Below are 15723 nucleotides of genomic sequence, written 5' to 3'. Positions count from 1 at the left end.
GACAAGAATAGAAATCAATATAAAGGGGCAAAACTGATGTCTAAGCCCATAATTAAATAATATACCTCTTCTCTTCAAGCTTACATTACTGAAAATAAACAAGAACCCAAAATTACAATTAACCACATTACTTTGATGGATACATAAAAGCCAAATACATTGTAAAATTGTTCTTGAAAATGTTGAAACACATCCTCCTTCACGTTATTCCTTCGTCTTGGTCCTTCGAGCTAAAATGTATATTCTATACTCTTGGTACCCGTTTGTTTGGGTTTCGTATACTTCTTTTTTTGTAACAATTTAGTCCATACTTTTAGAAACGTAACAATCAAGTCCCGAATACGTTTAAAACCACTTTAAGTTTAGAATTTTAAGAAAACTATTTGCTCGATTGACTTGCGCTCATACGGTGCAAACATTTTTCTAAAAACTTCGGAACTTGATCGTTACGCAAGCATGATGTCTAAACTATTAGAAATAAAAAGAAATATACCCAAAAGCATATATTTTAGCCAAGAAATACCAAATTATGGATTGTCCTTCAAAATTATGCACTTTGGAGAAAGACGAAATCCCAAAATTAAGCACCATGTGACCTCCTGTACCGTTGAACTAGCTTTGTGAAGTATTTACCCAATGGAGTCTCAGGAACTGGAATCAGTTTGCCGACGACAGCCAGAGGCCAGCTGAAAGAGATGAGATGATAATTTATTTACCACTTGAAAAAACACAACAGTAATTTTATTTTTACTGTTGTTAGTAATTTAACTTTTTTGAATGATCTGAAAAGTGAGAGGCTAACCTCACAAGGCCGATAGCAATGCAGATAAGCCATTGCTTCCCATCAAGTTTTACTGTGGAAGTAAATTTTCCTAGAAATTCGACGATGATAATCTGCATTGCAATTTAAACATGGAAGCATTATAGAAGAGGCATCGCAACGAATACGAAGAAAATGGCTTTAAAGGTAACCTGAAGCAAGAACGTTGTTCCAACTATTCCCATAAAGAGGTAATTTTTCGTCACGCCACTGAATACGTTCATTTCATCTGGTTTTCGAGCGTTAAATTCATTGAATATCTGCATTGCCAGATTTGATAACTTAAACCAAACTAAAAGGCATAAAAAACTAATGAAAAACAAGGAAGATGCACAGAGATTTTGGATAAATTTCTTAGTTATTAGAATTACTTGGCAGAGGACAAAGGCATTGAAAATCACTGTATTCTTCACATTAAAGGCGTGCTCCTTGCTATCAGTATTCAATTGAAGAATATCAGTGGCATAGAAGTTGAGAACAAGAAGGACAGCAACTTGATACAAAGCCTGCACCGCCAACAAAGGGGAAAAGAACATCAGGGAAAATGAAAGCAAGCCTTAAGAGTTTCAGTTTCAAAGTTAACGAACACCGTCGTCTTCACGTACCTGTACAATCAAATTCCTCCACATGATATTGGTTATAAGGGGTTCCCTGTAATCCACACAAATTATACATATTTTAATAAACATGTCATACTTTTTGAGAAAATGATATGTCACCGTGTCCATGTCATGTCGTTTCCATATCCGTGCTTCTTGTAGAAAATTCAGAATCATGTTTGTAACAAGTCATTTGAAAACAGCATTAGTTTTTACCTTCGACCAACAGGTGACCGATGCATCAAGTGGTCCGTTGGTGGTTCAGTAGCTAATGCTAGAGCACCGAGTGTGTCCATGATCAGGTTAACCCAGAGAAGCTAACAAGGAAGACAAATATACCTTCGTTAATCAATATGAGATAATAATCTCAANAAAAAAAAAAAAAAAAAAAAAAAAAAAAAAAAAAAGAAAGAAAGAGCAATCTGCTTAAATTTATAGGCTATAGAATATGTAACAGCCCAAACTCGCCCAAACTCACCACCGGGAGATATTGTCTTCTCTTTGGGCTTTTTCTTTCGAGCTTTCCCTCGAGGTTTTTAAAATGCGTCTGTTAAGGAGAGGATTCCACACCCTTATAAAGAATGTTTCTGTTCTCTCTCCAACCAATGTAGGATCTCACAATCCACCCCCCTTTAGGACCAACGTCCTTGCTGACACTCGTTCCTCTCTCCAATCGATGTGGGATCTCACAATCCACCCCCCTTTGATGCCAAGGGTCCTTGCTGGCACACCGCCTAGTGTCCACCCCCCTTTGGGGCTCAAACCGCCTGATGTGTAACTCTTATACCATTTGTAAGAGCACAAGCCCAACACTAGCAGATATTGTCCACTTTGGCCCGTTTTGTATTGTCATCAGCCTCATAGTTTTAAAACGCGTATGCTAGGGAGAAGTTTTCACACCCTTGTAAGGAATACTTCGTTCCCTTCTCTAACCGACGTGTGATCTCACAAATATTTGACGTTATTCACATTTTTAACATTCAGCTTAGTCTTTAGTAGCATAGTGATCGAATTCTCACACGCGTTATAGCAATGTGACATGGAACAACCATTTCAAAAGGCAGAAAAATATTGGTAAGAGGGGAGAGAAGAAACCTGCACAGTATTTAAAGGAACATCACCGGAAGACACAGCGGCAACAACATTAATCACAAGAGCGGCAACATTTACAGTGAGCTGAAACTGGATGAACTTCTGAATGTTTGCATACACAGAACGCCCCCACCGGACAACCTACATAAATTGGCATAAGCAGTGAAATTATGAACTAGCAAGTCAATTTTGCTAAATAAATGCATCTATTTAGTATTCTTTATTACATATTCACGTTTTGGAGGTTATTAGCTTCAAAGTTACGTATGAACCAAAAAGAAACCGAAAGAAACTGCAGAATTAAAAGCTGGTCAAGATGATCCACACAAACCTTTACAACTGAAGCAAAGTTATCATCCAAGATAACAATATCAGAACTTTCTTTCGCAACTTCAGTGCCTTGTATGCCCATAGAAAGACCGATATCTGCCTAGAGTTCAAAAGGGTAAACACATACTATCAACGTGAACGAAACTCGCTTAAACAGCTGCGGAACTTCTCAGTAATATCAATCAAAACAAAGACTAGAAACCGCACGAAATATGAAGAAAAGAAAAGAAACTCACAAGTACTCAACCAAACAAGAATTCAGATGTGTCTAGACTCATTTCCATTATGGACACATAAACCAACTTGCAGATAAAAATTTTGAGCAGTATATTAACGTTATTTATAATCGTCTTATAGTGCTTCCAGAAAACAATAATAAACATTAACATATTACAGCAATTTTCTAGTTCATACAGTATGCTTGCACATGCATGCTCTATATTTAGATATTAGTGTTATAGCAAGCAATGCAACAAAAGCCGATTGAAAAAAAAATTACAATTAATTTTGTATTCTACACTCTGCAAACAGAGAATCGTTCATGTGAAATAATAAAAACCACAAAGTTCACAAACCTCGTGGAGTGCAGGGGCATCATTTGTCCCATCGCCTGTTACAGCAACGACGTCTCCTCCCTTTCTTAATGCTTGAACAAGCAAGAGCTTGTCATTGGGTGAAGACCTCCCCATCACCTGTATGTCATTGCATAGAGTTGACCCTTTTTTATAATCATTTTTACAACAATCACAAACTCCATTAAGGGAAAACAAAACAGTCTGGAGGCCAAAAGGACAAGATGTCCCCTTGCTTAAAATTGAACTCTCAATGCATCATTATTCTATGTTATTCATATAAACAAGACTTTGTGGGTTGAACATAAATAGTTAATGCATATTGTATTTTCATCTATGATGTATGCAATTCTAAGTGTACCGTTATTTTTGGGGCAACTTGTTCTCTTTCCTTCTCAGACAATACACGGAATTCTTTTCCTTCAATTACTGTCGGCTCAGAAGCATCGTCTGTTGCGCTAAGTATTCCACACTCTATTGCTATAGCTTTGGCGGTCTGTATATTGTCTCCAGTTACCATGCGCACCTACAAATTTGCAATTGTATTACATACAGAACACATATATCACGTGCAAGTATACAACTGCTGCATAATTAAGGATAAGCCCAGCTCTAGATCTCAAAACAAAATAAAAATGTTAGGAACTAGAAAACAAAATATTGTTTTTTCCAAATCATGTACCAAAGAATTAAAAGTAACTAGAAGAGTTATCAATGACTTGAGCGTCAAACAACAGCTCCAAGTTAACATAAACCTAAGGCCAGATGAAGAAGTTTTAACCATTTCCTTCATCATCTGAAATTTAGGATTTAATAGTGTAAAGAATGTAGCTCACCCAAGAAGATGTACGTGTGTTGCACGTAAAAGGAATCGAGATCTATGAGACAAAAATAACACATAATAAACTACCTTGACGCCAGCATCCGTGCACACTTTCACAGCCTCTTTAACACCAGCACGACAAGGATCCTGCAAAATGATGACGTTAAAAAATCATAACTTGACACTTCGATATATAAAACCAAAACAGGAAAAAGAGTAAAAAAAGAGCCTTGACATCTCGCAACCACGGTGCTCACTTCAACTTTTAAGGTTCCCCACGTTCACCATGGTGAACAGTGGAAGTTGTGCATAATGCATAAAATAAGAGCCTTAGAAGTAAAAAGTCTACCATGAAAAACCAATTTCTCAAAAGTTCAGGGCAACCCTCTATAATTTAAAATATTTCTATTTGAGCCCTATTCATAGCAAAAGAAACTGCAATAATAGCAATTTATTGTGTAAAGGAGTTCTGCACTTGATCATTACCTTTATACCAACAATTGCAAGCAGAATAAGATCATCAGCAGGCAATTCCCATTGATCCAAACCCTGTTCATCTACTGGAACCTTCTCTAATTCATATGGTCTATATGCAATCGCAACACAACGCAAACTTCTTGCAGCCATATCATTAATAGCTGCCTTAAAATAATCCTGGAAAGGATACAATAGGAAATTCAGTTTGAATTGAATGTCTAGTTTCAAGAAGTTCAAACTAGGAAATGCACTAAATTATGAATAATATTCTAATATATCTTGCCTTGGATGTACCATGTCACTAACCAATGATAAGTATAATCAGGTCAAACGAAAAAAAACATTCAAGGAATTTGGATTGAAAGACAGTGTGGGTTAAAAAAAGATCAAAATTCGATTTAAGATCACTATTGCATAGCACCATAAGTAATAAATTACTAAATGACCAATCTGTATCTCAGTCCATCAAATAAATACGATCAAAGAAATAAAGCTGGATGAACGGACAAGCCTAAATTCTCAAAACATAACACTGTTCTTTAAGTCAAATTGCTATCACTAACCTCATTGCCTTCCATTGAGTGCACTTCACAATTCATTCCCATATACTTTGTACAAGAAGATAAGACCATCTCTGCCGCTCCTTTCCAGTGTATGTAGACTTCTGAGTCAGCCTGCCAGGACACCACATGGCTAAGTTTCATCGACACAAATTCATCAACAACAAAGGACGTGTTTAAAACGTAAAAGCAACCAACAACTTTCTTAAAAATAGTATTCCAGTGCCCTCTAAATTATCCAGTGCACAACCATAATAACGCAAATGCAGTGAGGAAGAACATGGTGCTCCAAGCTCAAGATCATAATAATTACCCGCTTTATCGCAACACCTCCTCGCTTCTTTTCTGAATTGAACGGGACAACATGAAGAACTTCAGACTCTGATTTGACAACATCATACTTCATTCCCAGCTGCACACAGGTTTAGAAAAGTGACTAAACTTCAAAGAGTTTTAGTCAATACACAAATTGAGGCAAATATATATATACACACTCACACCTTGACAGCCCAAGATAAAATAGCCTTTTCTGTAGGAGATCCAGTGACCTCTATACTTCTCCCATCCTGTCAACATAAACTCAGTCAGAGAACTCCTCAACTGAATCTAGCAAAAAATGTACAAACATGATGCAGCTCCAACCAATTACAATAGAAAAAGAGGACAAGCATTCCCAGCTCAACTCAAAAGTAAAATTATAAATTTTTTCTCACAAATTGAAAACAAAAAACAAGAAACAGAATGTTAGTATAACCCTATAACTTCCGTAATATGCTTGGAGAAGCAGTCAAAGGGCCTTCCCTGGTCAAGCCAAATTACAAAGTAAAAAAAACGCCCCCTCCATTCTGAATAGCAAATCAATGTATGAAAGTTTACCATAGCAACAAAAACATTGCCTGCGCTGTTCTGAGCAATGCCCTCATATAGCAGATTGAGAACCAGTGACTGCAACTCCAGTGGCTCATCTGGGGGATTCATCATTTTCTTGCCAACACATGCCTCGACCACNGGCTTGATTATCATCATTTTCATTTCTCATATTTCATTCTATCTTGAGTGCCTTTTCTTTTTTTAAGGGGGGGAATCATCATCATCACTTAGAATTAAAAGGAAAACATTAAGTTTAAGGTCTCATTAAATAACATTCTCATTTCCTATTCTTAAAATTGTTATACATTCAAAAACACTCTCTTTGTCACAGTTCTATTAAAAAAGTTCGTTAATCTACAACATGTAATCTGAATATCATACACAATTTTGAAATTTTCCAATAAATTTGAACATTTTATCTTTCAAAAGAAATGTTTAAAGATCTTATATTTTGCTTAAAGAATAGACAACTGCAATCAGGNGCACAAGATCATAGTCAATTAGTAACAAACATGAAATTGATATCAAAACAATTTTTTTTTCTTTCAAACCATCAGGAGACAAGAAAACAGAAAATTTAACAAAATATCAAGTCAAAAACAACTTCTCAAATGAACAACAAAATTTTCAGACTAACACAAGAAAACGATCCACAAAAACCAAATTAACTGTCATGAATTGAAGGCATTACAAAGATATGAAAAAAGAAAAAAACAGAATAACAGGTTTAGATTAGCTGAACTACTGTCTGAACTGCTTGCATCAGAGCTAAACTTATACCCAAATATAACACTGTTGAGCCTCAAACGTACCTGATTTAAAGTCAACGTTCCAGTCTTATCACTGCAAATTGTTGTTGCAGAACCCATAGTTTCGCAAGCAGACAGTCTACGAACCTACAAATCAACTTTCATTCGTTGGGCTTGGGGAAAAAGATGAAGACACTTCAAAAGAGTCTTCTTAGAATTCAAGAACAAAGTTCAACAACTTATAGAACTGATCCTATTCAAGTAAGGTTGTAACTTCAAACCAGTCTTCTGAAGTACAAGTTCGTGAGATGGAAATCGATAAAAATACTAACCAATGCTTTATCGGCCATCATTTTCCGCATGGAGTACGCTAATCTGGAAATATAAAACATTAAGAATATCAAAAAAAAAAAAAAAATCTTAGAAAAGTCGGATCAAGTCCAACACAAACTGCAGTAAGACAAACATTAAATAATTAATTACGTTAGAGTGACAGCCAAAGGAAGTCCTTCAGGCACTGCAACAACCACAATAGTAACCTGAATGATTTAATAACCAGCAATTAGTAACTAACAATGCACTGTGAGAGAAAAACAGCATCAAGAGGCTAAACTTACAGCAACAGTAACGATTCTAATTACTCCATTTACAGCATCACCTAGACTCGTATGCCCACGCTGAAATTCAATGTTTCCATTTGCATCATGTGTATTTCCAGTGAAGTATCTAATTTTCCAAGTTGTATTTTAAGGACAGGTTTATGAAAACTCAAGCAGAAAAAAAAAATTATAATTGTGAAATACTATATCACCTGCCCAAAAGGATAGCTAGCACAGAGACTGCAACCGCAAGCCCAACTATGCCTATGAAAGTTGCAACTCCGTTCAACCGGACCTATTAAATGTCATTCAAATATAATTGAACATATCAAAAGAAAATTCCACGGCCTTCTAAGCAACAAATGTCAAGACATTAACCTGCAAGGGAGTTTCTTCCCCAGTATCCTCTGAGATACTGGCCATCAACAATCCCCATTCAGTATTGATTCCAACAGCAGTTACCTGAAGACGAAAACAGCAAGGCTCCATAATGGTAGTTTTTTTATATTTTATGACAAAAACATGCAAGTTATTGTTTAACAATTTCATTTATGACAGAGACATCTACATGCATCCTTTATACAGAGCACTTGGTTCCAAGATATTAACACTGAAAACAAAGGTGCAAGGATCTGACATAAGACAAGCTCTCTAACAGACTCACTGACTCAAATACATCCTAGGACAAGACCAAACTCTAACCAGCCAAGCATACCAACCAGTCTACTACCCAAACCAGAAAATTAAGTTAGAGAACCTTATCAAAATTAATTCTCTAGCCATGCAAAGTTCTTCCCAAATAAACTAAAAAGCTATAATGAAACAGCGGCCCACTTTTTCCATATGAAAGAACAATCTTGAACAAAAAAATGAGAGATAAAATCTTGTTCATAAATGCATGCCGATACTTGTAGTTCAAGAACTGCACTAGACGGATTATCAAGAACAGCATCAGACGGATCATAAAGAACAGCCCCAGAGTTTAATGAAGACAGTTACAAGAAGTCAAAGCATGAAAATTACCAGCATGGTACCAACTCCATCTGCAACTTTACAACCAGACATCATAAAGGGTGCCTTCTGATCCTTGCGAACCTGAGAGACAATATCAGCTTAGTCATGAAATAAATAAATAAATAAAATAAAATAAAATAAAATAATTACATCGTGTGGTTGAAAGGAAAATATAAACTAACAATCTTGCTTTCGCCAGTCATGCTAGATTCATCTATGGCAAGTGAATGACCGGTGATTAATATTCCATCAGCAGGGATCTAATCCAAACAAACGTGACTGTTAAATTAGAAAAATATGGTTGAACTATAAAGCTACCAACAAATAAATTGACCATAAAGGACAGCAACCTGATCTCCAATTTTAAGAGGTACAACATCTCCAACAACGATATCAAATATTGAGACCTTTAAAGTTCTACCATCCCTCAAGATCTGCATCAAATTTTGCTTAGTTCACAGGTAAACATAAAAATGTCATAGTAGCATCAAGTAGCCAGTATGTACCTCTACTTGTATGTTCTGTTTTTCCTCATTTAAGTTTTGAAACTGAAGAGACTGTCGATAATCACTGACCGCTGTCAAATAAAAAAGGATGATTCAAAATTATGAAGACATTGTAGAACAGAAACTTACATTCCTCTATATGAGACATTCCTAAAAATGACAAAAGCATAATAAAAACTCTCAAGTATAAATCAATTTGTACAGCATTAGAATGTCTATAAAATACAAATATGTGCAAGACCTAAACGAACCTGCTGGAACAAAAAGGCACGTAAATATCATATTAAAATTACTTTAAAATGGATTTCATACTTTTTTCATTTCCATCATCATTAAAATATGAAAAACTCTTGCCAGCAATTCCTCCCTCTTCTTTGGCAAAAGAACACTTGCAATTAGAATGGGATAAGATAGAATACCTGTGACCATTATGACAAGAAACACAGCAAAGGAAATGCTTCCTCCGTCATACCATCCTTCCTTTACACCCTGTGATGATTACCAAAGTCAGAATGCACTAAACTTACAACAAGCCAACAGAGGAAGCAACGTGTGAAGAAACCAAAAAGTGTTGCATGTCAGATTGAAAATAAAATCAAATGCATGGGCTTCAACTTCACCCTAGACTCGAGTAGCGTTTTGAATTTTAAGAACTTATAAGCATATCCATCCTAACACAGCCACATCTACTCTCTGCCAATTTCACACTGTATTTTCAACATAACACTTCACCAAGTTGATCTTTACCAAAATTGATCATAGCGAAACATGAAGTATCAGTTACATAAACCTGCTGGTCTTATATCTTTGTGGCAAAAATACTAGTCACAATGTGTGACATAAATATATTTCGTAAAAAATTATCCACAAGAAGGAGGAGACATTTAATAAACCATGCGAACCTTTGTTTTCATTCCCAAAGCTAATGATGCCACTGCAGCTATAATCAAGATGATTAGGGTTAAATCTTGCCAGGCTTCCCAAAGAAATCTCTGCCAAAAATAGAACAGTCAGAATGAATGGCCATTTATCAACACAAGAAAAAAGAAAAGAAATGGGAAACTAGTTCTAAAAAAGTCACAAAAATTGTTTGTACCAAGAAACTCCGTCCTTTTTTACGTGGATATGTATTTGATCCAAAGGTATTTCTTCTTTTTAGTAAATCAGTTTCATCCCCCGGTATTCCTTTATCGGTATTTGTTTTCAATAAATTTGATAAGCCTTTGACCTGGTAAAACACAAGATAAAATGTTTTCACTTAAGCCAAGGATGAAGAAGGATAAATATGATACAATGAAACAAACTATAACTGACTCACTCCTCCATATTGTTGTAGAGAAGAAAAGTTTTGTTCACGGGTCAGTGAGACAAGATGTTCTAAATTAATGCCATAGTCACCAGTTGACGTTGGAGGTGGTACTGAGAAACCTACCAGTGGAGACACTAAAATTAGAGGAATATGAGTCGAGTAAAATTGAAGCAATGCATTATCAGTTCCCAGTTTCTTGTTACAATCATTGCATTTCAGGCAGCTAATCAACCAATTGCTTCCATCCAGAAGCATCGACATTGGGTTTTGGAATGAAACTAATTTCTGAATGAATTATCTACAGCTTCAGATAACATGTATTGTGGTACAAAATTTTCAGTGAACTAAACAAGGAAAAGGCTTGATAAAGGACGGCGTAGAAAATTTGCTGTAACACGACACAAAAAATAAAGAAGAATATCCCAAGTTTTGTTAAACATATGGAAATTTTTAGAGAAATAATACCAGTTTGTTGTTCCCCTGCCAATTTGAAAAGCAGTGCTGCCTGAAGAAAAACGCAAAAGTGATAAGGATATGAAAAACCGACCTTGTGATATAAAATGTTGGTGATGACTCAAACTATTACCCTTATAACTTGAGAGTGGGCTCTAATCATCCTTCTTCTTTTCTCTTTCTCTTCCTCCTTTTTTAAATCCAAAGTATATCGAAATCTCCGAGATGCATTAAGCACCAACGCAGCTTGCTGCACCCCAAGAGGAAAATTAAAAAAAATATAAATAAATAAATAACTAGTTCATGCCTCATGTACCAGAAGCTGAAATATCTTTCATAACATAAAACGCAAAATTAGGAATAATTTTGTGAACTTCCATAATATTTTATCACTAAGGATATTGATATTCTAGCTTTAATAGAAAATGTATGCAATAGGAAAGAAGCATTTCTCCACAAGAGCTTCATTTGCAAATGTGCACCACGTTTTTATTCTTTTGAATGGTGACGGTAAGTTTCCAAGTTCATTTATATCCTAAACCTCTCATTCTGTAGTATTTTGGAACAGGAAACTTATTTGGCATTATCCTGCGGCCATTAGAACATAATTTGGCACTTTCTGAATATCTGATTCTTCATTTAGTTTTTTTTACCATTGCATCACCCATGATTTTATTTAATATCACTAAGTCTCTAGATCAATTTGCATGCACCTTGGCTAACCTCACATAACAACCATCTAAACCTACAATATTTAGAACGTACAATTTTAAATATTATGTAAGTATCTACCCTGGTTTCAGTTCATTCACTCTAAAACCTTTAACTTCTTCACTATCCTCAATGGGTGACCCTATTACTTCGTGCACACAATACATGATAATTTTAATTGTACTCGACATGGACAACAATATTTATTTAGTTTGATGCATTCAAATGTGACTCATATTTGCTATTAATGATCAAGATTGGCAAAGACTCCAATTCTGAAGAGAAACATCTCAACCATCTAGACAAAATGGCAAGGTTCTTGCCAGAAGGATTACCAAGCCTAACCCCCCTCTTCACACAAATTGAAATTGTTTCACTTATCCAAATGCCCACACTCTCACCTCTTCCCAAAGAAAACCCCTCTTGAACTTCTTTAAAAGGTTGGTGCTTTTTTAACAAGAAACAAACTTTTCATTACTGATATTCTAAAAAAGCATGGGAGCAAGAAAATATAAGGAACAACAAAACAACAAAAACACAGCAACAACAACGAAATAAAGACATCCCAATGACGGTAAATATCACGAAGAGAATAAGCAGCAAAAGAGTTCGGAAGCGTGCACTAGGAAGACCCGTGAAAACAAACTGAATCAAAACGCTCGAATCATGCTGAAGTGTGAACATTTCAAACTGACTGCAATTATCAACGATTTGAGTGACATTAAATAGAAGTCTAGCTTTCTACAAAGGTTAAAGTGTTTCTTTGGCTATTTATCCAAGAAAAGTTGAACACTGGTGACTTATTGCAAAGGACTTAATGCCAAACTAAGTACTCTACAAACTAAAAAAACCTAACCAAAACTATTAAATCTAACTCACTACAACAGTTTTACTCCCCTTCAAAACTAACTTGCGTGAGTTTATAACAAATGGACCATCTACAAAACTGAAATTTACTTCATTCTATGGTTCCAATATTATACTTCAATTGAAAACCTTATCTTAACATTATCAGAACATCAATAAAGCAGCATGCCAAACATCCACTTGGTTGCAAAATTGCACAAAGAATTTAATTGTAGACCCATAATTTCCTTCTTGAACACAATGTTCAAATATATACAAATAATATTTTTGCGAGTATAATGCTTCTTTGTTTTGGGTAAAAAACATGTGGGATAATGAAGATTTGAATTTCCAACCTCACAGAAAAAAGTGCATGTCAATTACCATTGAAGTATACTCAGTTTACCATGACTGTAATGCATCTTTCAATCGACCTCTTGATTTCTTGAAAGTGCGTTCTTCCACACCAAAATATTGGTAAAAGAATGAATAAAAATGCCAAGAAATTCTTCTTCATCCTCAGTCTCAGCAGGTTTAGTAGAACTTTAAATTCATGAAGCACTTCACCTCCACTAGTCGGATTACTAATCTAAAAAGAAGCCCTTTTTTCTCCGGCAAGATCTTGGTGCTTCAAAGAAACTAATTGTGATTATTCAACCACAAGTTGAATCAGTTTTCCTGTCTTGATGCAAAATGGACCTTAAATCTTGAATTTGCTCTTTCCCATCCAATGCTTCTGAGAAAACTACCGATTAAACTTTGTATTTTCATTCAGCTTGAGATGGATTATTTGGCTCTAAATCCAAATTGAAATTTATGTTTGTCCAGGAAGCCTCTTAGAAACTTTGTGATGTCTTTTTCAATTATTTTGGTGCTAAATTACCAAGGTTTGGATGAAACTTATTTGGTAGAATTAAGAAATTTTGTGTAATATATGTTCTTGGTTTTGACTGACTATAATCACTCTCAAATTGATCTTCAAATTTGCCTAACCCTCAGCATTTGATGAGTATTGTCATGGATCATAATAGTAGTAAGAACTGAATTTAGATTGCAATTCTTGTGAAATACTTGACCGAAAAATCTCTTGCTTTCATCCAACTCATGTTTTTTTTCTTAAAAACTTCCATGAATGAAAAGATATTTATTTCTTTCGCCCACTGCTTCTTGTACAAATCTATGAAATCATGAACCATAATCAAAATATTGAGATAGATTTTAGGTCAAAACGAATTCTTCCATGAAGTCGCTAGAATCAAAACTCCAATCTTGACTTCCGTTGTATTCAAATCCTTGCTCGCTCAAATCAAAATCATAACCTTAGTTTTCATTGAATAGTTGAAATTTTTTTGTGCATCATATTTCAACTGCTCATAGCTCTTTCATTGTTCTCTCATCTCTTCCTAAAAACATAATCAAATGATTTTATAATAACTCATACAAGAAATTTTAAAGTGACAAACTAAAAAGAACCCAACCAAAATTATAAACTAATTCACTATCTCTATAAGTCTAAATGGTTGGTTAGTTTATTTAGTTTTAAGTTAACGTTAATATACTAAAATTTAACAAAAAAATAAATAAAAACAATAATAATTTAGATCAAACTAGTATATGGGTCAATCAATGTTCAATATAAATTTAGATCAAACTAGTATATGGGTTTGACTTTTTGGGTTTGACCAGCCCATAACCCATGGAGAAATATATAAAAGTAAAAAATCTTGAAAATAAGAGAAATAAATTCTTTGTTGAATTTATTGTATAGATATATAGTTTATCAAAAAATCATATATAAATCATTTTATACTCATAAATAAATAATATAAAATCATTTTATTCAATGAAATGAAAATAACATTTTATAATTTTTTTTAACACATACTTTTATATTCTGCTTTTTATTTGTCACCATCTATCAACTTATAATTTTATTAATAATTATATTCTTTTATTCTAGGGGTAAATGATAATCATACTAACAATTTTAATCCAAACTCCAATCATCCTAAACCCTAAACCCTAAACCCCTAAACCTAATTCAATTCTTCAATTTTAAAATATTTTTAAAAATTACTTTTCAAATAATAAAATAAGTATTTGTATATATAATTGTATCAATATTTTTTTAAAAATAGTAATAAATGTATCAATATTTTCTAAAAATAATAATTAATTCGATAGTTAAGCCCAACCTATAATAAGTTTAGGTATTATGTTCAACCCATAAAAATTCGATAGTTAAGCCCAACCTATAATAAGTTTAGGTATTATGCTCAACCCAATTTATCATTTAAATAAGTTTATAATTTTTTTTTTTTTTTTCCTTTTTTCATTTTCTTGGATAGTAAATGATAATATATAAAAAAAATAAAAGAAAATAAAAAAAAAAAAAAGAGGAAAAGATAATTACCCTCCATCGCTTGAGTATCTCGAGCGGGACGTTTTTGGTATTGTCGACATCAAAAGGATCGGAAACCTCTTCTTCCTCCTCCTTGTTAATGCTTTTGCCGGAGGAGAGCCCAGCCTCAACATCGTCTTGCCGGCCGGACGTGGAAGCGTTGAGCGGAAATAGGCCATTGCCCGAAGCCGATGAACCACGAGACGTCATGTTTGGCTCAGTTCAAGTTAAAATATGTCGCAACAAAGATCATACACACAATCAGCCGACGCTTATACCTGCTGAGCCATCTCGCCGTAGACGAAAACAAGAATCATTCAGACTCGAACAAAAAAGGTCCAGAAATCGAAAAGACGCGGTTAACTTGAACAATAAAGAAAAACAGCCAAATTATCGATGCTAATTCTGGTGGAGACAGTGGAGACAGTTACGATATTCCTGGAAGAGCGATGAAATTGGGGGATTTTGAAGTAGAAAAAAAAGGAGCGAACACATACCAAATTTAGGAAGCTACAGAGAAGCGAAACGGTACCAGTGCTGCTGCTCGAAACTGAATCCGCGCATCCGCAGAAGGCAATGACGGCCAAATTAGCGATGTGGCTGTTCTGTGTCTGTAACTGAGAGATGAGGAATCCATTGATCTCGAAAACGAAGCTCTAAAGAAGCTCAAACGAGGAAGAGACACGGCAGAAGATCGCCATGGATGGGCGATTCATTGAAGCTCTGCGCTGGATGAGCACTACACTGATCTGTAACTGTCCCTTCGTTGTTTAATCCTATAGAGAGAAACTTCGTCGAAACTTCGTGTAAGACTTTCAGAAAATACATTTAGTTTTTTTCTTTTTTTATATAATTTTTATTTATTCTTTTCTCATGTTTTAATTCTGTTTTTTAATTTTTATATTTTTCTTTCAATTTTTTTATTTTTATTTTTTATTTTCTGAAATTTTGCATATTTCCCGCTCAGTTTCCGTTTATTCTCACCTTTTAAT

At 34.7% G+C, this 15723-nt stretch overlaps 1 protein-coding gene across 6 annotated transcripts; it reads right to left on the bottom strand.

Moving 5' to 3' along the window:
* Window positions 1-20: 20 nt before the first annotated feature.
* Window positions 21-15520, bottom strand: LOC111779391 (calcium-transporting ATPase 9, plasma membrane-type). Of its 6 annotated transcripts, none has more exons than XM_023659558.1 (34): window positions 15229-15520; window positions 14744-15021; window positions 10907-11023; window positions 10786-10825; window positions 10330-10454; window positions 10108-10239; window positions 9914-10003; window positions 9431-9500; window positions 9012-9082; window positions 8856-8939; window positions 8688-8765; window positions 8515-8586; window positions 7870-7953; window positions 7704-7786; window positions 7510-7618; window positions 7376-7431; window positions 7225-7267; window positions 6956-7039; window positions 6150-6287; window positions 5774-5839; window positions 5587-5685; window positions 5277-5387; window positions 4723-4890; window positions 4324-4383; window positions 3775-3939; window positions 3417-3533; window positions 2843-2941; window positions 2515-2652; window positions 1636-1736; window positions 1426-1471; window positions 1192-1326; window positions 973-1080; window positions 803-894; window positions 21-686 (listed from the first exon to the last, which is right to left on the bottom strand). In XM_023659558.1, exons 2-34 carry the CDS (start codon window positions 14939-14941, stop codon window positions 581-583), a joined length of 3285 nt encoding a protein of 1094 aa, XP_023515326.1. In that variant the 5' UTR covers window positions 14942-15021; window positions 15229-15520; the 3' UTR covers window positions 21-580. The 6 variants fall into 6 exon arrangements, with proteins under 6 accessions (XP_023515326.1, XP_023515325.1, XP_023515324.1 ...); XM_023659557.1 differs by having other exon boundaries at window positions 14744-15012; XM_023659556.1 differs by having other exon boundaries at window positions 14744-15009.
* Window positions 15521-15723: the final 203 nt, after the last annotated feature.

Source organism: Cucurbita pepo, chromosome LG17 (assembly GCF_002806865.2).
Source record: "Cucurbita pepo subsp. pepo cultivar mu-cu-16 chromosome LG17, ASM280686v2, whole genome shotgun sequence".
Taxonomy (NCBI): Eukaryota; Viridiplantae; Streptophyta; class Magnoliopsida; order Cucurbitales; family Cucurbitaceae; genus Cucurbita; species Cucurbita pepo.
Note: the sequence above shows the minus strand (reverse complement) of the source record. Positions and strands in the feature narration are given on the sequence as shown.